Source organism: Aquila chrysaetos, chromosome Z (genome assembly GCF_900496995.4).
Source record: "Aquila chrysaetos chrysaetos chromosome Z, bAquChr1.4, whole genome shotgun sequence".
Taxonomy (NCBI): Eukaryota; Metazoa; Chordata; class Aves; order Accipitriformes; family Accipitridae; genus Aquila; species Aquila chrysaetos.
Window position 1 is genome coordinate 13,953,774 of NC_044030.1, and position 26,076 is coordinate 13,979,849.

The 26,076-nt window shown below is 40.5% G+C and overlaps 1 protein-coding gene across 7 annotated transcripts in view; it reads right to left on the reverse strand.

Annotated features, from left to right (window-relative positions):
- Positions 1-11,179: 11,179 nt before the first annotated feature.
- LINGO2 (leucine rich repeat and Ig domain containing 2) overlaps positions 11,180-26,076 on the reverse strand; it is a 565,281-nt gene continuing 550,384 nt past the window's right edge. For all 7 annotated transcript variants that reach the window (XM_030004179.1, XM_030004177.1, XM_030004180.1 and 4 more), the window contains one exon: positions 11,180-24,704. In XM_030004179.1, coding sequence (XP_029860039.1) covers positions 22,848-24,704 — 1,857 coding nt within the window. In that variant the 3' untranslated portion in view covers positions 11,180-22,847. The remainder of the gene's footprint in view (positions 24,705-26,076) is intronic.

Sequence of the window (26,076 nt, forward strand, 5' to 3'; positions counted from 1 at the left end):
GTGGAGAGAGGAGCCCACGCTGGAGCAAGTTTTCTGGCAGGACTTGTGACCCCGCAGGGGACCCACGCTGGAGCAGTCTGTGCCTGAAGGACTGCACACCGTGGAAAGGACCCATGCTGGAGCGGTTTGCGAAGAACTGCAGCCTGTGGGAAGGACCCCCATTGGAGAAGTTCGTGGAGGACTGTTTCCTGTGGGAGGGACCCCACGTGCTGGAGCAGGGGAAGAGTGTGATGAATCCTGTCCCTGAAGAGGATGAAGCGGCAGAAATAACGTGTGATGAACTGACTGTAAACCCCATTCCCCGTCCCCCTGTGCCGTTGGGGGCGGGTAGGTAGAGAATCTGGGAGTGAAGTTGTTCCCGGGAAGGAGGGAGGGGTGGAAGGAAGGTGTTTTGAGACTTGGTTTTATTTCTCATTACCCTACTCTGGTTGATTTGTAATAAATTGAGTTAATTTTCCCCAACCTGAGTCTGTTTTGCCCATGACAGTAATTGGTGAGTGATCTCTCTTGTCTTTATCTCGACCCATGAGCCTTTTGTTATATTTTCTCTCCCTTGTCCAGCTGAGTTGGGGGAGTGATGGAACAGCTTTGGTGGGCACTTGGCATTCAGCCAGGGTCAACCCGCCACAACTTTAAATGTAAAGTACTAGCTAGAGAAGAATAATAGTGTCACTGTGCATATTCTGCATATTTCTGGATAATTTTGAATTCTCCACTTTACGTGAAAGGGTCAGAGGGAAAATCAGTGGTACATTCAGAGCTAGAACTTATATCAAAGCCAGGCATCCTCCAGATTTCACTACACTTAAGAGAGTCTAGACCATTTCTTCCAGAAAGAAGCAGCTATGACTTTTTCCCTCCCCACATTTGGCAAGCTTTTCTGCATCTCAGCAGAAGCCCATAGGAGCTTTTGGGGTGTTTTTCCCTGAAGTCTTGGATTGGCTATTCTTCCCCACTGTGACTGAGTTTTCTGTTTTTCCCTGTGCTCAATTAATGCCTAAACAGACTGTGAAGTCTGAGCTCACTTGGAAAGCAATGTCATTCAGTTAAACTTAAAAAGTAACCTCAAGGTGCAATACAGCAAGCAACAGGCTGGGACTCAGGAGCCTAGCTTGATGGGAGCATGGAGAGCTGCCTTTATGCCTCGTGCTCCTGTTATGCAGTAGGGAACACAATACTTGCCATGGTAAGTGTGGTGGGTCAGCCCCGGATGAAACCATGGGAAGCTTCAAGCACGACTTTGTGTCAGGCCTTTCTTAAGCAATTTTCTGGAAAACACTTGGTGATAAACACTGCCCTTCTCTTACTCTCTGGCTCTTGCTTTGGATATTTCAAATCCTTGGCTCTGAATCTTGTTTCTAGTCAATTAGCTGATTTTATAGTCTTCAATTCAGGCTTATATTTATGAACCACCCTGCTTGCTTCTTCTTTAGACTTCAGATACTTTAATTTTGAGCAGGGGTCAGGCAAGAGCTCAGCTTGGATCCCTAGGGAAGGTGGCATTGTTCATCATGGAGCCTCAGGAGAGAAAGGATCATAGGAGGAGCCATTGAATTATACTGAGATTGGGAAGGTTGTTCCCAATGTAATTCCCCACCTCTGTGTATCCTGATAATCACGTAGCTAACTGATGGCAAACAGCTCTGCACTGAGCACTGGTCTACCAAATCTGTACCTCTGTTATAGCCAGTTTATTTGTTACATGCTTGTGGTCTGAACAGTAATGGAGTCTGACAACACATTATAAAACAAAGCTTTAATGAAGCAGAAGGAAAGATGAACAACAATATGCCCATATGGCAACTCACACAATCACTGATAGCAAACACAGGATCATGAAGTGATGCCATGACTCAGGCAGATGGCCAGGGACACTTGGTGTCTGGGTCATCTGGCAGCAGCAGCCAATCGTGCATAAAATACCGTTTGAATGTGGGCAAGAGTTGTGCCACCCCTTGTCTCCACTGATGGTAGTGTGATTTGAGAGAATTGTACCTTACAGGGAAGGTGGGCAGCATTCTTCCTACACTGCTGATGTTGGTCATGGAGCAGGCTGTCAACACCTATTAATTTTAAGAGAGAATCTTCAGAGTGGGGTCTCAAAGAATTGACATTTTCATTTTATTTTTATCTCTACAGTGCTTAAAAATTACAGATCTTAACATTTCAGAGAGGTGCAAGGCTGTATTTATTTTTTCACTCTTTCATGATGGTGTTTCACTTGGGAGTGGGGCAGAAACATGGTTTACACAGAAGTTCACAGAGTAGGACTTTGGTCCCAGACAGATAGATTTCTGTTCGAAATTGCTGGCTATTTATTCAGTAAAAAGGAAAGTCTCCTATCACCTTCTCGGAGCTTAACATAAGCTACTTAACTAAGAATACCTTCTTTTTTTGTTTATATTCCTGAAAGATACAATAAAAAGACACATAAGGTATCATCACACTGCTGGAGAGGACCAAGTGCAATACACCATTTAAAACACGGAAAATATCTTAGTAACGTTCAAATGATTTCATGCACATATATACTGACTGCGCCTTTGTCTATATACTTAGCAGTCTGGGCTTGCAGATGCCACAATAGGGCTAAGGTTTCAGTTACAAGTGCAACCCTCTTTTAACATTACTCATGATGATCTCAGACAAAAAAATCTTTCAGCTTCATCACTCATCTCAGCCATAAGGGATAATCCTTTCTTCTTCTTACTTTCTTTTTTTTTTTTTTTTTTTTTTTAGGCTTTAACAAAAGTGGTTTGGCCATTTTTGAGCTATGGAAGTAGGAAAAAAAATACACTTTCCCCACAGGTCACATTTAAAAATGTTAACCTTCTGTAATTGATTAGTGACAGACACTAGAAACTTGGCTTGTGGGAAAGTAAGTCAGGGTTGAAGTTTAAGAAGACTGATGTAATTTACCACAGAATTGGGGTATCTGGAATGCAAGTAATCATACATGCTCTCTAGCATGTGTTTCATTTCAGTGGAAATGTTGTTGGGCATACTGCAAAACATATTTCTTGCTGTTCTACAGCAGCTTTGGACCATGAAATAACTGCTCTGTCTTACAAACAGCTTTTTTTCCAGAAACCTATTTGTCCTGTTTTTCACTGCCCAAAGGAGACATATTAGGAATTACTGATACTAGGAAAGTTTCGTAACATTAAGATTGCTCCTTTCATAGTTACTAAATTTAGGAAGAAATAATAAAAATCCCAATACTTTTACTCAACGATATAAATAATTTTTTTTCTAAGATTTTTTTCCCCTATTATTATGTATAGCCTTCAGTATATCACTATGATGCTGTTATTAATGGCTGCATTTACAAAATCTCTGTACAATTTTCTACCTGCACTGCTGCTGACAAAAGTATTGAATGTTGGGTGAAGGGGGAAAATCAGTTGCTCAGCCAATGAAATCTTCATCCACAAAATGTCCACAGCAGACTGGTAAAACCAAATCTTATTCTTTGGAAAAGACATCAGACTAAACATCATGTCAAATCTGTTGAAGTGATTGTGCATTAGGAAATGCTATGATAGTAACTTGGACCCTATTTATAAGAATAACAAGCCTGAAAATACTGTTATATAGACTAACCAAAGCATGGAGTGAATTTCTTTGCTCAGAGGAGACTAGAAAATAGGACTCAGATACAGAGCACAGGGTTATCTAGTTCTGATTTATGTCACTATAACTTAAAAAAGGTTGGCTAGAAATGGGGTAGAATCTCTGGATCCTTTCACTTCTAGAGATGTACAGTTGTTTCTAAAGTGTTCTCCAATATATAGGCTATGTATTAATGTTGTGGAAAAGTGGAAAAAAAATAGCATGCATGCATGTATTAAATGCTGTACTCATTCATATGAGAGAGCAGCAACAAGAATGAGCAGCAAAATGTTTTTTGACAGAAGCTAGACTGTTTTTTTCAGCCTGATCAGTCAGACAGGACTTGGATTTCCTACTACTGCTCTTTCAAGGGGAAAATGGTCATCAGCCGAAGAAACTATAACAAAGTGGAAAGTGCTCCTTGTGGTTTACACTCTGTGTAAAACCTGTCTCAACCATCCTAATCCTGTCCTGCAGCCTGAGCTTGCTGAAAGCAAACTGTGGACATCAGAGAGACTGTAGATAGGAGACAGTATGTCACAACACGCTAGAACAGCACTCTGCAGGTAGAGGCATCCTACCACTCTTCACCTTCGCTTTATCACTGCCCTGTATTCCAATAATATCCAGCATCTTCAGATGATGACCTATGGTAGCAATAACTTACTTCAGTGAAGTTTCTACAGCAAATTCCTGTCTTTCTCGTCTCTTTGGGCCTAGGCAGCTATGATGCAAGAACAACACATAGCAAGGAGAGGATTTTGATAAACTTGCTGTAATCCCCCAGTGTCAGCCCAGCACCCTGGGATCTTACTGCATGCTAGTGGGCCTTCAGCATCACCAGTAGTCATGGCAGTCGTCACTGCCTCTCCTGGGTGCAGCTCTCCACACGCCATGCAGCTCACCTCTTCTGTCCTCTGATGAGTGCTGACAGGTGTTCTGGGAAACCCCAGGGTCATAATTTGCAGGTTCACAATATCGTGTGTCAGGTAGATGGGCAGATATCCAGAAACCTTAGATCACATCTAGCACAAGATGGATTAAGGTAAAAATAAAAATGCAAGCACTGATTCATGACATCCAAAACAGAAAACACAGTTACAGATATTTATAAAATTCACAGATTAAGAAATGAAAGGAAGATGATTCAATCTACTTACAGTAAAGTTACTCCACAGTATCATTCCTTCAGCCCTTAGGAGAGCCCTTTCTCATGGAAGTACTTTAAGACTTTTAGCAAGAGCCCTCCGAGGGCTCACATGTGGTCTAGACCTTCACCGCTTGATTGGGTGTGACTCAACACCAGCCTTGAAACTTCAGACTTGCACTAACAGGACAAGAGCAGCTGGGCACCAGGGAACTGCAGGTCCATGGCTCATGTCTGCATCTGTCAGCTACCATAGGTTAAACCTGGGAATGAACAGGATGGTCGCCCTGTCAGAGGCTGAGTGGGTGCTTCCAGTGCTAACACCAGTGAATTTTAAAAATGGAATGAATCACCTTAGCTGGAAAAGGACACAGTAAACTGCCAGATAGTCATAGTAATGTAGCTATTATGGAAATAAAACCACCTATGGTAGAAGAAATTGATTGGATACATATTAAGACTTTTGGGACTCTTTCCTATGGGTATTGCAATTAAAAACCTGCCTGTGCAGCTGAATTCTTGTTAGGCATTACACAGCTGGAGAGAGAGAGATGATTAGATTTAAACCGCTGAGACAAACTCAAGAGTCTTCTCAAGTCCTTTTTTGCTCTCTAGTAGCTAACCCACTTGCTCTGCTATTCTGGGTGCTGTAATAAACAGATAATATGCTGCCCTACAGTATGATCTGCTAGGAGTGTGGGAGTGTGGGAGAGGGCTTTGTTGCTATTGTTTTATTTCCCTTCTGGAACTCATTTTATTTCTTAGGCTGTTCTGGCAAAATCTGATCATATATTTTATAAATTACTATGCTTATGCAGGATCTCTCTCTAATATTTTCAGCCTCTGTCTTCTGTTTGCTTGTTTACAGGAAAATAGAGGACACAAAGGAAAGAAAAACAGCAAAAAGTCTCAAAGTTCTTACACAGAGAAGATAGAAACAGCAGCTCAATTAGTTACTTCCATACTCAAAAGCTTGTGCCAAGACAGCATGATGTAGCCTCTCAAATGAATGCTAACAGAGCCCCACACTCATTACATATGACACTGAAAGAAAGAGGGGGTGACAGTCAAACTGACATTTTCATATTTCCAGTGGTATGGCTTGACATGTAAATTCCTTGGCAAGCTACATTGCCTCACCCTCCCCTAACCTCTGCTACAATTTTTTTCTGAAGGACATGCTGTCAAAAGCAGCTTCTTAATTTCTTTTACCATCAAAGCAACCTCCAAACAAACCAAACAAACCAAAAAACCCCATCAATACCCTAAAAAATCAGAGGTATGACTATATTACCAACAGTCTCATCCATTTGACATTTAGATCCATTTATGGTCTTAGTGTCCACAAGGCCATGGCAGACTCCTGGCAATGCAGTGATGCCATGAAGTGTTTGGAAGAATGCTGTGCCTTACATACTCACAAGAGCAGAGCCCTGGGGGCTGGTAGATGGTACAGATGTGCAGGTTGATGACGACCTGCTGTCCCTGAGGGCTGTGACCTTGCTTTGGAGGTGCTGGTTGTTTCACAGATCAGGGAAATGAAAAGTGCCCTGCAACTTCCTCTTAAGAAGCCAGAGACATTGTACAAGCAAATGGATGTGCCAGCCTACCTGCAGCACAGTGACCATCTTCTCATTGTTTCCAGGGGAAACAATCAAACCACAGTAGGTATTTTAGTAGCTGAAGCAGTGCAAATACTTTTTATTTGTTTGTTTAAAACCATCCTAATTTAAAAGCAGGTTAAATGGTATGTATCCAATGACACAGTGCTGGTTTTATGCATGAGAAACAGGTAACTGCCTGATGAAGAAAGCTGAGAATGTAGTGTGCTTTTCAGCTACAACACTGTAAGCACTGAACCTTAAGGTATGCACATTCACAACATTAAAGACCAAGGTACTATCCTAAACTGAAAAAGATGCAAAGTGCCACTTGTGGCTATAGTTCTGTGTACTGAAATAGGATAGTGCTGGGCAATGAGAGCAGAAACCAGTAATGAGTGAATCTCGTAAGGGCTGTTCAGGTAAATAAAGATGATCTTACACTGATTCAATCATAACACTGTGAAAAACAGCCTTTCTTGGACTTTTTTTTTTTTCTTTTTTTTTTTTTTTTTTCTGTTGCTATCTGGCTTAAGCATGGAAAAATGACAAGATGGTTTGAGGGCTTTTCTCTCCATATCCAATCCTTTCTAAAATCTACCTGGAATTTATTGCAAATGACGACAGCGTACATGAACCTAATCATTCTGGTACTAAGAATGGGATCAAGACTACTGTGGGTGCTACACACAGTAAAAGCTTTAGCAAGATTTTGAGCTGAAATTTCTGTCCAGCCCTTTTTATGAGTGAGACCTATATATGCAAATGTTGTTCCCAGATTCAATTTATAACACTCACAGTTTTCATAAGAAGTAGTTAAATTTAATTTCAAAATTTGGTATTGTCTGTTAACATTTAAAATGCTGTGTACAAACATTGGTTCTAGGCAGCAGCTAAGTCTCACAGTTACCATTATACTCAAGCCTTGTATGCCATATGTACTTACATTTGACTTTCATTCAATTGAATTTCTTGCTGACTGGAGATGAGTGAACTTTTTCTTATAGTCAATGGTGTCATAAAGTCCCAAAGAGAGGCTTGTGGAGTTCTGGTCTGTGTTCCCTATGCTATTTATGCATTCATGGCACAACATGTACAGGCTTCAAAGGTATATGTGGTGAATATGTAATAACAATTTTATTAAATTTACTAATGCTTGCCACAACCAGCTTTTACTAATGCAAGAGAGCAAGTGGGAGTTCTGAGTGCTTTGTGCTCATTATTTAATAAGCAGGTTGTACAGTACACAGACTCTGAATATTAATGAATTTCTAAGTATAAAAATCATATTCTTTTGAAACACTACATACAGACACAATAATGCCAAGGATAAAACTGCAAAAAGTTGCAGAAAGGGATCAGCATGACAGGAATTGAAACTGGTATTGGCAAAGGGTGATTTGCACTTGGTGATGGGAGTGTACCAAAGTACCAGCAGGAAACAGAAAGCAAGTTTGGCTCAGAGAAGTGACCACTATAGGAGGGAGTGTTTGGGATAGAAGAAGGACAGTGGTGGGGGCTGTGGCAATGACATAGAGTAACACTGCAGATGAAACTTACATAATGTTGAGAAGTGGTGCATAGCTGCTTCTCTCCTAAATCCTATAGAGAGGGTGAGTGAGATGCAGTTATTGTGAATTACCTTGCTACACGTTACAGCATCCTGAGAAGGGCTAAAGTATTCTTTCCTGTATGTACCAGCTAAGATGATGCACTCAGCGTGCAATGTGATGCTTTTCTCATCAAAAGTGAGTACCTTCTCATAAAAAAAAAAAAACCCAAGAAAAAGTCTAGTGATCTTTCAAAAGGAAGGCTGATTTCCTGATTCTGAATCAGTGAATTACAAGCATTTCCCTGAAGCCAAAGAAGTGTAAAAATTAAACTGTATAAAAGCAATATGGATGGGCTTGAGTGGTTTCAGTAGGCTCTTTCTAGAAGAGGAGTTGCACATGGCCTGTCATGAGGAAAGCCAGCCACACATCTAGGAGAAGACAATTCTGTTAAGAACTCAGAGGGACTATAGAGATAAAGACTGTTAGTGCCTTCATTTGATGTAGAATATGTTTATACCCAAAAATGTACAAACAAGAGGAATATTGACTCATAATTTTCCTGTAAAGTTCATTCAGGAAAGACACAACAGCAATGAAACCTATCAAACACAGGAAAAAGGTGTGAATTATAACACAAAGCACCAACAAAGAAGAACGTCCTGCATAACTGTGTTTCAGTTCTGGATAAGAAAGGCCTGGCTGAGTTTTGAGATATCCCCAAAAGGATGCAAGCTGTCACTAAAAGTGACAGTTAAGAAATCCAATATACTGCTTCCTTAATATGGATTTAAGTTGTAACAGAAAACTGTTGCAGTATGGCAGTAGCACACAGTACAGTTTCTGGTATTAAAAAAGTATCCATAAGCCCCTGATCTTTTAAATACCACATTTTCTTTTCTGAAAGAAAAGTGTCCATAATCTCAAGCAGAGGAGCAGGATGAATATTTGCAGGTGATAATGGCTTTAACAGTGTTAGCTGTGTGCAGGGGCTGTGATGTCTCTTTTGTTTCTGTTGTTTCTGAGAAGTCAAATAATTCTTTTCGTTTAGCTGGCATAAAAACCCCACCAGCTTCGAAGAGATTTGAGATGCACATAGACCAAAGATGGATGCAGTTACTTGGCAACCTCCAGCATGCTCATAGCAGCAACAGGATATGTTCTTTACAATCCCTGAAAAGTCAAGCCCTTGTTCTGGGGCACAGAACACTTTGCTTTGGTTGGTCTCACTCCAGTTGGCTTTTGTGTTCCAACTTGCTCTGGGTCTCTGTGCTGTAAAATTCTTTCTTTCACAGGCCTGTGTGGTACATTTTTGATAACATCTTTGTCCTTTACCTTCATGGAAATGCAGAGCCACAACTCCTTTCTCTTGGCTCCTTCTCAGAAGTCCATCCCTCCATGGATTATTGAGCCAGTAATTCTCTCTTCAGTGCATGCAGAAATTTTACAAGAGCTTTTTAAAGAGTGTTAGCCTTAAGTGGCTGGCATAAGAAATACACAGATCCCAGATACAAAAGGTGAACTCTTATTTGGCTTCATAGGCCTTCTGGAGCTCCTGTTGCATCACTGGCTTGAGGATATCAGGGTGGCCCTGGAAAAGGGCTGCCCAGATGTTGCACTGGAGGTCACCGACTGCAGCCCTGGGCACCATCCCTGCAGCCCCCGGCTCAGACAGGAATGGTGTGTGCTGTGGAGAGAGGATGGTGGGGATTCCATGGGGTGATGAGGGCTGCGGGTGTCTGGGCATCCAGGAGCTCTTCCTGAATGGCTGCCAGCACCTGATGGCTCTGTGGTGGGCATTTTGTTGTATTTTGAAGTCATCTTCTGCTTGCACTGAGAACTTGATGGGCTAGACAGGGCTGCCGCAGAGAGGGCAGTCTGTTTTCCTACTGTCCCATGGTATCATGCCACTGCAAGCACATCCTGAGGTGCCTGGCTGCCTGAACGAGACAGGGCCAGGGAAACACAGGTGACTGCTCTGGGGACAGACACCAGGAGCTGCCACCAGCATCCCACAAAGCAGGACCCAGCACCAGGCAGAGCCTCACTTGACTCTCCAGGCTTTATGCACATGCTCGGCAGGAGTTCAGGCATGAACCAGGCTGGGCCAGACTCTCCCGGTGCCTGTACATGAGTACTGAGTGTGGCGCGGCCACAGTTTGTTGCTTGGGTCCGTTGCATTGGGCCACGCCAGTGGTGCTTGGCCTGGCAGCCCTCTTGCCGCACCAGCATTTGTGCCTCTTTACACTCCTCTGGGGCCTCCCACAGTGCCACTTTCCACCCCCTCCCCTAATTTTTTGTCTTCTGCTCAGTATTGGTGTTTTACACTAGTCACCAAGGACTTGGCTGTGTTGTCCCAGAGGGCCACTAGGTCACTCTGGCATCTTTTTCCTTTTGATAAGGGATTTTTCTGTCAGAAGTCACTCTGTAGCTGTCAAATACAGTTGTCCCAAGGCTTGTCTCTGCCTCAGGTGCTCCTGTATGTTGTCCATGCCCCTCTAGAAGCCTTCTCCATAGGTTGATTGCAATGGCTGAAGCCAGACATTGAAGAGAAACCAGAGCAGAACAGAAGTGTCAGTACCTGGACAGAAAGGGACTGGCTGTTGTCTGAGGGCACGTCCGTCTCCAGAGCAGAGACAAGTTGTTTCCCTCTGTGGGGGCAGATGTGCCTCCTTTTTGGCGATGGTGACCCGCAAAGGAAGGGGTGGACAGTAGGGAAAGGGCGGGCAGCGTGGTGGGGACCAGTTAAAGGCCCCTGCATCAGCAGCTCCTCAGCACTCAGATCTCATCTCCCCACACTTAACTATGGACAAGGCACTGTGACAAATCCTTACACTTGACGGTCCTGGGACTGGATGGGGACACCACATGCTGAACTTACCAGTCAAACACTGGTTGGAAAGTGTGGGGAAAGGGCAGGATGGGAGATGGCACTGACATGGCAAGTGTTATCCTAGTTGAGGGACACTAGATTTATGTATGCAGGAAATGCAATATCATTAGAATATTAAAGAAAAAATTTTTTTTCTTTATAATCAATATACTCCATGGAATGCTATGCATATTTCCAAAACTATAGCAGAGGACTAGAATGACAGCCTCAAACTTTTGCCTAAAAAACACAAGTGCAATGGTAATGGATTTTTATCTCTAATTTTTCTTTTTTTTTTTTTTAAAGGAAAATGTTTTATTTTTGTGCCTCAACAGATGAAATTCATAATCTTGTTTCTGATAAGACTGTTGAAACATAGAAATCAATTACAACAATGTGCTTTTGAGCTTTTATTTCTTCATTTAAGTAACTGACAGTTCAGCAGGACACAGATAATAAGGCTGTAGCAGAACAGTGTTACAATTAAAGTCAATTTTTATGAAAAACAATTACAATAGCTGTTGAAAACCCAGGAAGGGTTGATCTTTTGATCAGAACACTGCATTTTAAGAAAGTATTTGTAATGATGTGAGGTGGTTTGTAGCTTTCCTTTTTGAACAAGGAGAGAGGAGAATCCTTGTGTTAAGACAGGATCTGGAGGAGCATTTTATCACACCGAGAAAATAATTTTCCCATCAAGAAGTACATCTCTTATCCATCTTTCTGACTTTTCATTCTTAAACCATAAAGCCCACCAGAGCAAAATGCTTGTGGTTTTTTTAATGCATACTCTCTTCTTGTTTGCAGTAGTTTGGGTTTCTGCTTCATTATGTTAAACCTTAAAGGACAAATTGATCTCTCACATGCCTTTTTGTGTGCAGTTCTCTAAGATAGGATGCACATTCAGCAAGTACTCCTTTCAGTTCTCATTGACTTGGACACACACCTTCCAGTGTCTTGAGTTGCTGGTGGTCTTGAATGGCAAAATGAACGTACGCTGGTTAATCTCGTTCCCAAGGACCAGTTGTTATTTTAAATCATGCCAGATAGGCCTGTACCTCAGAAATAGTTCCCAGTGACTGCTAGATGTGAGGCAGTAACTGGCCATTAACTGTTAAATGTGCTTCACTGACATTCACAGCAAATTCTTCTGCCTTCAGTACTAAAGCAGAAGCTGCGAATGGGGAAATTCCAAGTGTTTGTCTCATGTATAAGCAAACCGATCTTGATTAAAAGATGAAGATGAGGTTGGCCATGATTCAGTGTTATGGCAAATAGAGTAAAGAGAGTGTCAAGGCAAATTCCCTATGATAAACGTTGGCAGCAGAAATTTGAAAAGTGGATACTTGGTACTTTATTAAGGAGTTGGAGAACCTGTGGGAATGCTAGCTTTCTTTCAATAAACTTTGATTAGAGAGTAGAGAAACTATGGGACCTATTTTTGGTAGTCTTGTAGAAGGACCAGATGGAAATGTTTTTGTAGTAATAGTAGTCTGAGTGCTTGGTGTGACACTTGACAAGCTGACAATTGATGTGTGGTTTGTATTCATTTCGGCATCTCTCATCTATAACCAAAGAGACAAATCTTCATAGATTCTTTAGGAGATGAATCATGTTTTTCAAGCATTGCAAAAGCACTAATTAAATGAGGCATTAAGAGGTCCTTTCATGCAATATACCACCGAATTGCAAAAAAGACAGAGTCTAGTTGGTGTGCATCTTTCATGACAATTTTCTTTCATATACTGCCATATACTTGCTACATGCAAGACCATCTATTCTACAGCTGTTGGAAATGCTGACTACAGGGCAAACCATGGCTGTCACCACATTGCCATCATCTTCTGGAGCACTTTGGCCAGCAGGGATTCCATTTCTTAAAGAAAGGTTTTCTTTGATAACAATGCCTACTACTGCATACCAATCTACATATAAAATTATCATTCCTCACACAGGGATGGCTGAACTGTAACTCTTTGGCTTTACAGTCCTTAGGGAAATGGCAGAATCTTCCTTTTGAAAGGTAAATATTATAATTGTATTCTCCAGAGAGTTAGAGGCCCAGGGGGTTTGATTACAGCTCAGAAATCCTGAGTTCCAGCCTTCTGCTTGTGTTACTATAGCCAACAGCTATGCCTTCCCCAAATCACACAGTGCTGATCTGATATCCTTCAGCAAAATGGGAGTGTCTGCCAAACTCATGAAAGCCAACACAAGATTCCATAAGGCCCATTAAAATGCAAGCTTTTGTATAAATCAGAGGGCTGTATTGTCTCTAACTGCGCTGCATGGCATGCCTGTTCTATGTAAAAGCAAAGTATTATCTGCAGTGCAGTAGCACTGATGCACTGCACAGATGCATCAAAGGTCGGTAGCTTTTTAGGATGAGATGTTTGGTTTCAGTGATAGTAATACTTTACATAATGGATGTCATCTGTTAGTCTTTGTACATACAGCAAAGAGCTCTCATAACAAATGTAATAGATTCAATTTATTATCATTATCTTCCTATAATAAAATAAGTGTTCTCTCTATCACTTGTGCTTTTGAGTTATATAAATAGCAAAATTATTGGAAAATAGCTCAAAATATAACTTCCACTTAGGGACTGATGAGGTAAATAAGATCTTCCAGCTGGTGATTACAGCTTTAACTAGCTGAATGTATCCCCTAGCTATTAATTAATAAACCAGCTCCTGCAAACCCCAATAATTTCAAAGTTACTTAGACAAGGTGCTAAGGACGAGTGTCATATCATTTTTTATGCAAGTTTTAATTTCTTTTCTTGTCTACTATCCAATCCTGTATTTTACTAACTTCTTACTGTATTACATTTCCCCTCAGTTACTAAGCTTGAAACTCATCCTTCTAAGAACAGAGGCAAAATAAGGCTTTCCATAGGGACTCTCCTATATCTAGGAAAGAAGGAATTTAGACCAAACCTCCCAGCCTGCTGCCAAGTCTGTAGACAACAAGGTCAGGTCCTTTGCAATAACTCTGTGTTTCTTAACCCGGTAGTTTCAGATTTATTCATGCTTTCCCAGCAGGAATTACCAGCCTCTCCCCCAGTCCAGATAGTACAGGAGATGAATAAAGCCCTTTTTTTACAGCATGTCATCTACAGTTGTATGTGGGAAGCTTTTATGATACAGAAAATTCCCTGTGAGTATTCCCCCATGTGAAATAACTCAACCTCTGTGAAATAAGTTTATTAATTGTTAAATAGAGTGATTTCCCATTTCCTACCACCCTTTTCAAATACAAAAATATTAAACCCAGGCATTTCTTAAAATAAACTTTGGATGCCAAGATTTGTTTATTTAAAGGTTACCGTGGTATCCAATATAGGGCTACTAACTGTGAGAAAAATCTTCTATAGTAGATCTGTAAAAGTATAAATAGTCTCAAAAATTTATGAAAGGGAATATGCTCTACAAAATTTTGGATGCTTTTTAAAAGCTGAAGTGGTGTTTGTCTGTTAAGAGTTATCTATAGATATTACAATTTTTTAATGAAAATAGCTCTGGAGAGCACATTTTTTTTTCTGTTTAGACCCTGGCCTTAATGTGGATAATTTTAATGAATTTGTCAGTGTTTGCCTGATGTGATGGTGCTTTTCTTTACCCAGTTATCATGGAGAAAACTAGTAGTTTCTTCTACTGTAGGATTTGGATATGACATGTTAGGTCCTGTGATATAGGAAGAGGTTCCACCTCTTGAGATGGTGTTGGGTGGTCCAAAAAAGTAGCTTGAACTGCATAAAAGAAATGTAAAACTTAGGGTAGAGGAATGTTTTGAGGAAACAAACTCGGTGCTCTTTGCAAACTCAATGTTCTAAATGCAGTGGTAGGAGCCATGGTTTTTCTTCATGTCATACTGAAGGCAGTACAGCAGTACACTGCAAACTGTCAATCAGTTTACCAAATTAAAGGAAAATAAAAGAACATTAAAATAAAGCAGATTCTTAACATAATCTATAGTTAAGTTTAGCCCACAGATTCATTGCATTTAACATTCTGCTGCAGAGGAGGGTACAGTGGTGCAAGTCAGCTAAAACTTTTTGGAGGTGTCAAATGCAAATGCAGAATGGTGTCAGATTTCAGGCGGCACAGGAGAGCTCAGATTCAGCCCCTGTCTGTCTCTGCTCCCAGCAATCCAGCAGGATTTCAGCCTGCTTCTTCCTTTCCTGAGGTAGCAAAAAAACCCCAAACAGATTTGTTTTCCCCTTCCAGTGAAAAGGACCCTGGTTTAGAGGATAATGGGCTCATGGCTGATAAATCTTGCTTCAGATGATCCCAGGAAGTATAAGCAAAATTCTCTGTTGGTGAAAGTACCTAGCTGTGGGAGAATGGGAGTAGCAATAGTTTAGGTTATGGCCTGTGCCCTTCTTCAAAGCTGATCTCTGCCATAGGGGGTTTGTGGCAAGCCTCAGGGTGTTGGAATATCTTTCAAGCTCAACAGAATCTACTTTCCACCACGTAATTTTTCTGGTGCAGTTACAGTGGAGTTTGAATACTGATGATTTCCTTAGAAACCATGTTTTAGATGCAGATTCTCAGTATTGGTTGCCTTCCAATTGACACACAGCTGGTGAAATCTATCTTTCTGCTGTGCTCTCCATGGTGCTTTTAAGTGGCAGGCTTTCTTCTTCCAGCATTAGCCTCATTGGTATCCCCATCAATTACCTGTACACACTGTGCAAGTGAAAGTGAAGGAACAGGCTGACTGATACTTTGCATGTAGAATAAATCTCAAAACACATCTGAAAGTGACCTAGGTTTTTCTCTGTGTCTGAGCACTCCATGCAATGAAGGGGGAGTGAAAGTGAGTAGATGAAAAATACCTGATAGAATCTTCTCTTTCTAACTCTAATAGTTTATATTCTCAGTTCAAGAGTGGTGGGTCTGAGCAGATTACCTGTTGTGAAGACTTGGCACTAAGGACCTTGGGTGTGGTGCTAAGAAAACTGTATTTCTGTCATCTTAGTTTCCTCCACTACCCCTTGGAAAAAAAGTGATCAGCTACAATAAGGGAAGGAATGTAAATTTTCTTCACTTTTTCCAGTAAATTTTGCCACTCCATGGAATTATTTATTTGGGTTTCATTTTGGATAGGTATGATATACATCATGACATAAGCCCTAAAATAACTTTTAAAATGACATTCAGGACAACTGTCTTGACAAACAAAGCTTTTTTTTTTTTTCTTTTTTTTTTTTTTTCCATTATATTAGCATATTTTTCTTAAACATGAAGCAAACTTATGGACAAACCCAACTTGTCATGTGCTTCATGGATCATAACAGGAAGGCTGTTTCATTTCCCATCCATACTCATGATTATATATATTAAAATAAATTACAACACATTTTTTCTTGTTAACCTTGTCACCTTTTAAAAACAATATACATTTAATACTTGAAGTAAGAAAAGAACAAAACAAATATAACTCTTTTTTTTGCACACACAAACATATACATATGAACTACATGTGCTTGCAAATAGATTTCAGTAAGTGTGATGATATTTTAATATATATGCACTATGGCATTCCCTCCCCAAACAATGAGAGACTTGCTATCATATGTACTTGCCCAGAAGCCAACTTCCTACTATATGGCTGTAAGCTCACCAGATCAGGGTTGTCATTTACTTCCTACTTATACAGTGCCTAGTGTAATGAAGTCAAAGTGTCATTTGCTTTTAGGTATCAAAATGGCATAAATGAATTCTTTAAGAAGCAATAAAATTTTGTTTTCTGAAAGATCAAAATTATTAACATGTGTACAAGTTGACAACCATCTTCACAGCTGCCTTGAAATTTCAAGTCATAGTTCTCGGCTTATGTGTGAGGAGATAACATTGTTGACTTGCAAATACCATACATAAAAATGGGCAGACTTCTTTAAGGTTACAGATTTTCTTTTTCTTTTACCTTTTTTTTTCTTTTTTCCCCAAAACTACATTTTCATATTCTCCAGCTCAGTTAGCGGTGGTAAATGTTAAAGCAGTTGAGTACAGAAGGTATGCCACAAGATGAGAAAGAATTAAAAAGTAAGTTCTGCTTATTTTCTGCTATAGCCCACTTAGTAGAAAGCAAAAAACCTACATTTGTTTATCAAATTTCTAGTGTAACCAAGGAGTAACAGAATGGTGTCAAGTGGATTTCTCCTGATTTATATTGCCTGACTAGAGTAGAAAAATCTGTTTTCATTCTCTTGCTTCAACACTTCTGCTTCATGACAATTTTCGTATCAGTTTAAATAAATACAAATAATCAAATTATGAGGTGAAAGTCTGCTCTTTTGTACTCTTCTATGAGCTATTTGAATATGAATGGTAAAGTATCCTTAAATTTAAGTTGAAATAACATGGAACATTTTCCTGACTATGCCAGCTCTTTCCTTATTCTGCTGAGGCTGTAAGTACAGATTTTTATTTCCAGCTGGCCTTATATCCAACCACCTGCTTTTAGTGAAAAAAAAAAAAAAAAAGACTCAATCTCATTCAACCTGGAGATTGCTTTTGGCATGTAGCTATCTCAGTAGCAAGAACCTCACAGAAGCTGGTTTATTTCATTTGCAGGAGGAGGTTTACTCAAGCTTCTTCTTCCTTTTTTATTTTTATTTTTGGCTTGAAGAGGGTTTAAGATCCTGCTTTGAGATCTACATTCCAAAAGCCACGTGAACATGCAGTGAAATTAAACCGAATCCAGAGATCTTCATTTGGCATCACAGTCATTTGAAACTGAGAGGGGAAGAGGGCAGAGCTAGGAGACAGATAAAGGCAGCATGTATCACTGAACCAAATAGATGTGATTCTTCTAAGCTGCCAAGGGAAATTGAGTTTGTGATTCTAATTACAGGTGATAGGAACAGGACATCCAAATTGCTTAGCTAACATGAAAAATTTCATTCATTGTTTCAGCGATTCTCCAGCAATCAGGCCCTTTGCCTTTTCCAAAGATGTTCCTTTAACTCCTCCAGGCACAGTTAAGTTTTAAATTATTGGATGGAAGTTTTTTTAGTTCTTCTTTCCTAGTTCTTTTTGGCACAAAGAGCAACCACCTAGGATACTGAAATGAGGTCAGAAAGCATGTATCCAGTGTTTTCCCTCATGTTGTCTTATGGCAAAACTACAGATCAGCTGCAGCACACTGTGATTTCTAAGATACCGGTGCTGCGCGTGTTCTTTTATTTGAGAAGACCAGAGTTACAGTTCAGGGAGAAGGGACAGCTTGACCATGTGGTCCTTTCCCTGCTACTCCATGTTAAGTTACATTGTGGGCTGAGAGGATGGGAATGAACACAGCAGTCATCATGCTAGTCCCAGGTAAACTAGCATGATTCAGGGGCAAAAGTTAATTAGCAAACAGGCCAGAATAGGCTTCCCCTTCCTCACTTCTTGCTGGCTGTTTTACTGCTGGGGACGGAGGTGGAACAGACTGCAGCTTATTTATGTGAATGTTGCCCTCTTTGAAGAAAAATGAGTAAGGATTGTCCATTTTATTACTGGCTAATGGACCTTTTTTCACAGGATACAGTAGCAGATAAGGCAAAGTAACAATATGACTGCAGTTTCTTGGCTGTCTTTGCTAGAAGCTGCTGTTGTCCTTAGGCAGCCAGAAGCCTCTTGCTTTACTGGATTTTCAGCTAATGCTTTGTCTTTTTATGGATTAAATGTGGGCTTCTGGCATTCACACACCCTGGAAGTTTTTTGGGAAAATTCCAATATCTAAAACAGACATCTAGGCGTAGTGTAGGAAAGTCTATTTCCATGTATCTTTGATGTGATTCAGTCACAACATGGCCTACATTCCAAAGTTCCTCCACAACAGTTTCTTATTCTATCACAAGGTTTAGATAAGACTTTCCATTAAATATTAATGCTGACTTCTTACTGTGTCTTATATGCCTCAACTACAATTTGTGCTATTGAAGGTGTAGCATGGCTTGCTTTCTTAATTTTCTTTGTGTTGGCATAATTGTTATCATCATAGGTGATGCAATACCACAATGCAAGAAATACAGGAAAAAAGATAGTTGTTATTCACGTAAATAAAGGAATCCTTGAATGGCAGTGACAATGATGTCAACTTAATTAAATAAAAAGTTTGGTTAAAAAAATACCTAGTGACATTAGCTTGTATCATCAACAGTTCTCTAGGGGTTCAGAGTGTCCTCGCTGATTTCAATTGTATCTGGAGCTGTTGACCCTGTTGGCACTGGGAGCATGTGTGAATGGTGAGGAGAGGGGAACAGAGGGTAAAAGCAGTCTCCCAGTCTGAATCTAACTGAGCTGATGTGGGTGAAGCCCTTTTGAAAAGAATGCTGCCAAGTTAATTATAAAGGAAGAAGGGGAAAAAAAAAAGAGAACCAGCTCAAAACCTAAAAATAGGGCTGAGGTGGGGCATTGCTTAGTCTTAATCCATCCTCATATCATTGCAAACTCTTTTAATACATTGCTGCAGTGTCCTCTCTAACTTACTCGTGGAAAGTCTGAGCACTTGTACCTCCTCCATCTGTTATGAAAGAGGAGTACTGGTCTGTGGAAGTGAACTTCAAAACGTATTTGTGGGAGGCTCAGCACTGCTCTTACAGGAATTATTGACAAGGATACTGTGGTACCTGCTTTCTCAAGTTGCTCTGTTGTTTTTGACATTTTCAGTTTTCTCCTTTTCTGCAGAACTATTGCTGCTCCTCAGTCTTGTTGCACTGACTGACAAGTAGATTCAGGCTTGGCCTTGTGCCAGTGTCAGGGGCAGCCAGTATACAAGTCAGAGGTAGGAGAAAAACCTTTATTCCCACTTTTAGTGGCAGGTACGCACAGTCCACCTGTTTCTGAATATATGGGGAGCCATGGGTGTCAGATGCCTTCTCACAGCCCAGTCCGTTTTTTCCCCAGCAGTAAGATAAACTGTGGCATGTCCTTGATCTCTAGCAGAGAAGTGGCTCCTTCAAGAGGCTGGGTAGGCATTCAGCCACTCTGTTCTTAAAAGAATTGCCAAAAAGGTGGTTACCTAGGTCTGACCCTGACACTGTATTCCTTATTCACCCAAACCAGCCACAGTGAGCATGTGTCCCATGAATACATATAAAGAAGACTATGTGGAGCAAGATAAAAACTTGTCTCTGAGTCTTGCTGTACTCACTTCTGTTAAGAGATGCCATATGCTTTGCCAAGTCCACAGTGAAATAAGTAGGCTGCAAAAAGTAGAACATTGCTAGAGGCAGGGAGCAAACACTGATTCTTAAAAACTGAATACTGACTGAACTCAAGGCGATACACACAACGCTGACAGCTCTGCAAGGTGGTGCTCAGCAAGAGCAAGCGGTGATTTTCATCACCAGCACACATTTCACATAGGTAACTAAGCACATTACTGCTCAGAAATCCTTGCAGTGCACTAACAATGCAATCACTTTTTAGAGTCATTCTAAGGGAATAGGGAATTCAGCAATTCATAATTAATCCTAAAAGCACATTTTTTCTAGTTTTTTTTTAGTTTGGTTTTTTTTTTTTTTTTTTTTTTTTTTTTTTAGTGTGTCATTTGATATGAAGCAATCAGCTGCAACTGTCTAGAATTTAGGACAATTTTTGCTTCTAACATTGATTTTAACATTTAACATGAAATGACTGCAGGGGCGATAGATTACTAGTTGAAAAAAAAATGACAATTACAAGGGAAAGGCACATGCAAATGTCTTCAATGGGCAGTTCAGAAACACTTTGTTTTATCCCCATTTGTTTCTTTAACTGCCCACATTAAGGTACAGTAGAGTTTTGGACTTCAGTGCGGTGGTTATTTTATCAGCAAAAATAATTTCCCTGGTGTTAGAATTTAGTCAGGGTTTATTCCATTTTATTAGTGTTCTACAAACTGTCATAGAACAAAGAGGGTTAGTCTCAAGCATCTCCATAAATCTCCAACTATCTAGTTCAGAGCATAAAAAAAAGGGATGTAAGAAAACCCAACTCTAAACTTAAAACGAACTAAAGTGAAGAAAATTCTAATAACCCTTGCATCCTCCTCAGTTTGGAGACCTAAAATGGAGCAACAATGCAACCAAAGTTCAACCACTAAGAAAAGAGATTCTCAAAACTGCCTAGCCTTGGGTCCTACAGCTATGTTAGGGGTACACCTGGGGAACGCAGCTGGATTTTACAACTTTTGGCACATTTCCCTTGATAGGAATGGGAGATTTTTATCCTACTTAGAAAATCTCTGTTAAAGAATGTGGATACTAATTTTAGAAGCACCTGCATCCCATTATAGGTCAGCCTGACTTTGGTTTCAAAGTGCTGAAACCTAATTTTTAGATTGGACACAGGCTGTTAAACCACATTATTCTGAATGTTCTGTCTTAAAATATTTTCATATTCTTTTTGGCTAAACACGTATATAGTCACTGTTATCCTTACTCGAGGTTATGCCAATTATTCATAAATCGTATTTGTTTTCAACCACTTAGCAAAAAACCTATGGCTCGTAATTGCTGGAAAATTGCGAGGTGGCTGAACAACTCTGTATCTTCCCATTGCTGAGAATTTCAAAATAAGAACAGTGGTATCAATGATAAATAACAAAGTTTCAGTTCTGAGCCTTCTGAGGATTTATTTAGAGGCATAAAACAAAAAAGGGTACTTGTACTGAACTAACATTCCACTTCTGTCTTCTCTCCATTAAAAAAGCTTCCTAAAACCTGGAAAAACTTGCCCCTTTTGCTCTAAGATACTGCCCCTGAAAGAAACATAACCACATAGTTATTAAAATGGCATCAAGAATAACTAAGTAATCTGTTCTTGGAAATTAGCTTTTTGCGTTATCTACAAATATACAAGATGAGAATGACAGCGGCTAGAGGTTCATTATATCTGGCAGTATGTTAGCCTTTCTGAGGCTACCATGTTTTAAACATTATTTTAGTATTATAATCCCCATATTATGCATGGACAACCCTAGTTTACCTGGCATTGGAGAAGAGTTCATTCCTAGTAGCAGAGCATTTGTATGTTTTAATTCACTTGTATAAATAGTAAGATGAACATATTTCCCAAGCAGTATGCAAAATGTATTCCGTTCTTTCTTTTTGCCCAGTACACATTAACATTTTAACAGTAGCTTTGAAATTAAAATCAGGGCAAACAAAAGCAGCTCTCTCTCTTCAAGGTAGAACTCAACTCCTCTATGCCAGCAATGTCTAGTGGGTTGCCTTCCCTGGGTGAGATCCAGGGCTATGTTACAGTAAACTGGTCCAGTGTGATATCACAGATATAAAAAATATTCCATTCTGTATCAAAACTAGGCACAAGCCTTATATTTATATGAAGAGAAGATCAACAGAGCTGAGCGTTTTTGCTCTCAACTATTAATCTCTGGCCTTCTACATGAGGAGAAAAATATGTTATTTCTAATTGGTAACTACAAGAGTCTAATTTGGGTTAGATGGTAGTTAAAAGGAGGGTGACATCACACTTGGGTCAGTATTGGTGGATATCTAAAAGCACAACCTCTCATTTGTATTGCTTTAAAATGTACACAGTATAGATGCAGATTAAAAAAAAAAAAAACCTACCAATTTTTTGTGGTGTTGAACCAACTAGAAGGGATGATGCAAGGTTTTACCAAATGAGATCTATAGATACAAATTTCACTGTAGAGTATGTTTTAGACAAATGTGCCTTTTTCTTTTAAGTATGTAAATCCTACACTGTAGGCTTTTTTTTTTCTTTTTCTTTTTCTTTTTCTTTTTCTTTTTGTAGTGGTAGAAAATGTTGAACAATTGTCCATGAGCATGAGCCAGCGGTTCATTGCTGATATCCCCAGAATGCCAATATTTGCAATGCAAACAGTTAGTACAATTTACCAGTTCTATGAAAGGCCCTGACATATCTGCCTCAAGGTCTGGAGGCTCTGCTGTATAACCACAAATAGTCTTTCCATTTTCATGTAACCTTTTGATACAGTGACAGCTGCATTAAGCTGCTTCTGCCTAGCAATTCCACATGCCAGGCTGGTTTAATTGGTTTTAATGCCACAGAAAAAGCACTGCTAGCAGAATATCATCAAATCATTTTCATATTGAACCTTCGTGGTCCAGCAACCTCCCCTTCAACCACAGCACCATTGTTTTTGCGAGGGACATATTCAAGGTCAATGCTGGTTTTGTGTTTGCCTTTCCCTCGGCTCCACACAAAAAGAAGGAGGAAACAAAATAAAACCACTCCAAGGAATGTGAAACAGCCCATAGCTGTGGACACCAATATTGTCTTAAGGTCCAGAGAGAAGGTGTTCACATTAGTTCCATTGGAACTTGTGTCGTTGGAGTCTGTCATATACATAGGGGTCCTGTTGGCGTAAAGGAAACGGTCTGAAGTAAACCCTTTTACCGTAAGAGAGGCTGAATAAGTGTCATTCCCAGCTGCGTTACTTGCAATACAAACATAGATCCCAGTGTCCTGATCTTGAGCAAATCGGATCTCCAGAGTGCCATCGCCCAGCACAGTGGCTCTTCCATTTGATTTAGTTGTGATCAGCCTCCGACGTGGGGTAACCCAGGATATGGTAGGCTGCGGATCCCCATCAGCATTGCACATCAACTGCACCGTCTGCCCTTCCTCCACTACCAGGTATTGCAACTTCTTGTCTTGTATCTTGGGCTTCTTACAGGTGAAGTAAAAGGAAAGAGCTGTACTATGAAAGTCTTTGAATGACCTCTCTTTGACACTGTCTGGGCCAGCACACATTGGTGGCTGGCCTCCAAACTGCAAAGTAGGTTGCCTCTGTAAGATCCAAAGGAGACGGCAGTCACAGGCCAGAGGATTGTTGTTAATGCAGAGGACCTCAAGGCTTTTGGGGGAATGGAATACATTCTCTTCTAGGGTTTCTAGCAGGTTTTGAGACACATTAAGCACACGTAAGAATCGGAGCCCTTGGAAAGCATGTGATTCAATGGTATGTAGCTGGGCCCCCACCATGTGGAGTTCCTGCAGGCGCACTAAATCTGAAAGCATGCCTGCTTCAATGGTGCTGATAGGGTTGTAAGAGAGGTTTAGATGTGTCAGGTAAACCAGATGTTTAAAAGCAGAGTAAGGTACTGCAGACAGGTTGGTGTTGGTGATGGACAAAGAAGTCAGGTTGAGACCATATAGGCTGTTGGCAGGTAGCATGTCCAGGAGGGGCCAGGCCTCTATCTCTAGGTCTTTCAGGCGAAACAGTCTTTTAAAGGCATAGGCAGGCAAAGCATTAATATTGAGCTGTTTCAGATGCAGACTGATGAGGTTGTGGAGGTGAGAAAGAGCTTCTGTTGGTACAGCTGTGAGGTTGCATCTCTCCAGGGTGAGCTGCTCCAGGCTAAGCAGTCCGCTAAAGGCCCTGTGTGATATATAAACCAAATCATTGTCCCCAACCTCCAGGGATTTTAGGTTATGCAAATCTTGGAACATATAGTCCAGCAAAATAACAATCTTGTTTTCACTTATATCAAGCTTTGTTAAGTTTGACAACCCAGTGAACACCCCAAGGGGGACCAGCTTCAGACGGTTTCCTTTCAGTCTCAGGGAGCGCAAGTTGAAGAGATTGTTGAAGGCTCCAGGCTCCACATTGGCGACTATGTTGTCACTGAGGTCGATCTCCTCCAGCAAAGGGTATGACGTGAATTCCTCAGGGTTGACGCTTTTCAGTCGGTTTTTGCTGAGGTCCAAGATTTTGGTCTCAATGGGAATGCCCTCTGGGATGGACATCAGACGCCTTCGGTGACAGCTGACGGACTTGTTCTGTGCCGAGCATTCACAGCGGGCTGGGCAGCCTATGGTGGGGCCCATGAAGACTAGCAGCACAGCCAGACCCAGGAATGGCTGCCAGCAAGATACAGCTGTGTGACACATGACTCCACTGATCTGGTCTAACCCTCCGTCACGGGCCTGTGGGGATGAGGATGGGAAAGGGGAGAAGTTAGGTCTGCAGCAAAAGGAGATTTCTGCCAAATTTACAGTACCATTTCAAAGCAGGCACATGTTTTCATTTGAAACAAACCGATAAAACCTACTGTGAATGGCAAGCAACAAAAAAGCAGATTTTACTTCACTGTCACTGGGCTTGTCAAAGGGTCTGTTATCCAGCATTTCCTCTCCAGATGTCAGAGAAGACAAAACAGCTTTTCCTACTGCAAACAGTAAAGGAGGTTAGGTTTTATTCTCTTCTCACTCTCAGCGGGTCTCCACAAGACAATGCTATAACTAACGCAGAGATAAACACCATACACTCTGCAAATAGGGCTAATCATGTCTGTGATATATTTACAGCATTGGGCCTCTGTGAGGTGATATGAAACTAGGCTTTTTGCCTGTCCTATTCATGTCAGTAATTTAAGGCAAATGTTAATGATGTATTATCTTCAAGAAAAGGAGTGCCTTGAAAATGAAAAGATTCCTTTTAACATTTATTGCATACATTACAGCTATAAATAGAGCTTGTTCGGACACACACAATCGCTCAGATGAGGAAGGAAGAACCGGTGCATCTCTGATTAGAATTTGTATTAAGGACAAATTGATTCTTTGCTTTTACTGCACAGAGATATTTTATGTTATTTTTAGAACCAAAGACCTGAGAAGGGTTTACAAAATACATCTTTGTACTTTCAAGACACGTAAACAAGCTCTGAGGGAGGGAAAAACAAGATAAGATGAGCTGGCTGCATTTAAGCAGCACAATGTCCAAGGAAGCACAACAGATTCCATGGAAATCACAGTAAGAGATTTATTCATTCCTGCCTTCAGGTTAAAACCGAGGATAGTAGAAGACAAGATAACCTCTATTAAATTAACCATCCTTCTCCAAAGGCTGTACTTTATAGATTTACTCACCAAAGGCAAGAGACTTTTTCAACTGTAGCTACTAAATTAAGACACTCAATAACTCATTTCAAAAGGAAAAAAAAAAAGAATAATATAGGTGATCATCAAAAGGAGGTGTGTCTGAGACACTTGCAGAGTAAGGCACACTGCAAGCAAGGACTCTGGAAGTGCCTTAACTCCTGTGGTACAGCCAACTTGATAAGGCCAAGTGGTAGTACTGGGAGTCACATTTCATAACATTAATAAACCTTGTAAGGTGCCTCAGACCTTGTGAGGCCTTTTCTGGATTGGTTAATTTGGGCTTCATTTTAGTCATACTTGTAAAATTATTTACATAGATCCTGCCTGTAACTTCCTCTCAGGTCTGGAGAGATGACTATTGCGCAGATGGTCCTACCCATAATGACAAAATTACCCAATGGCCAGGCATTCACTA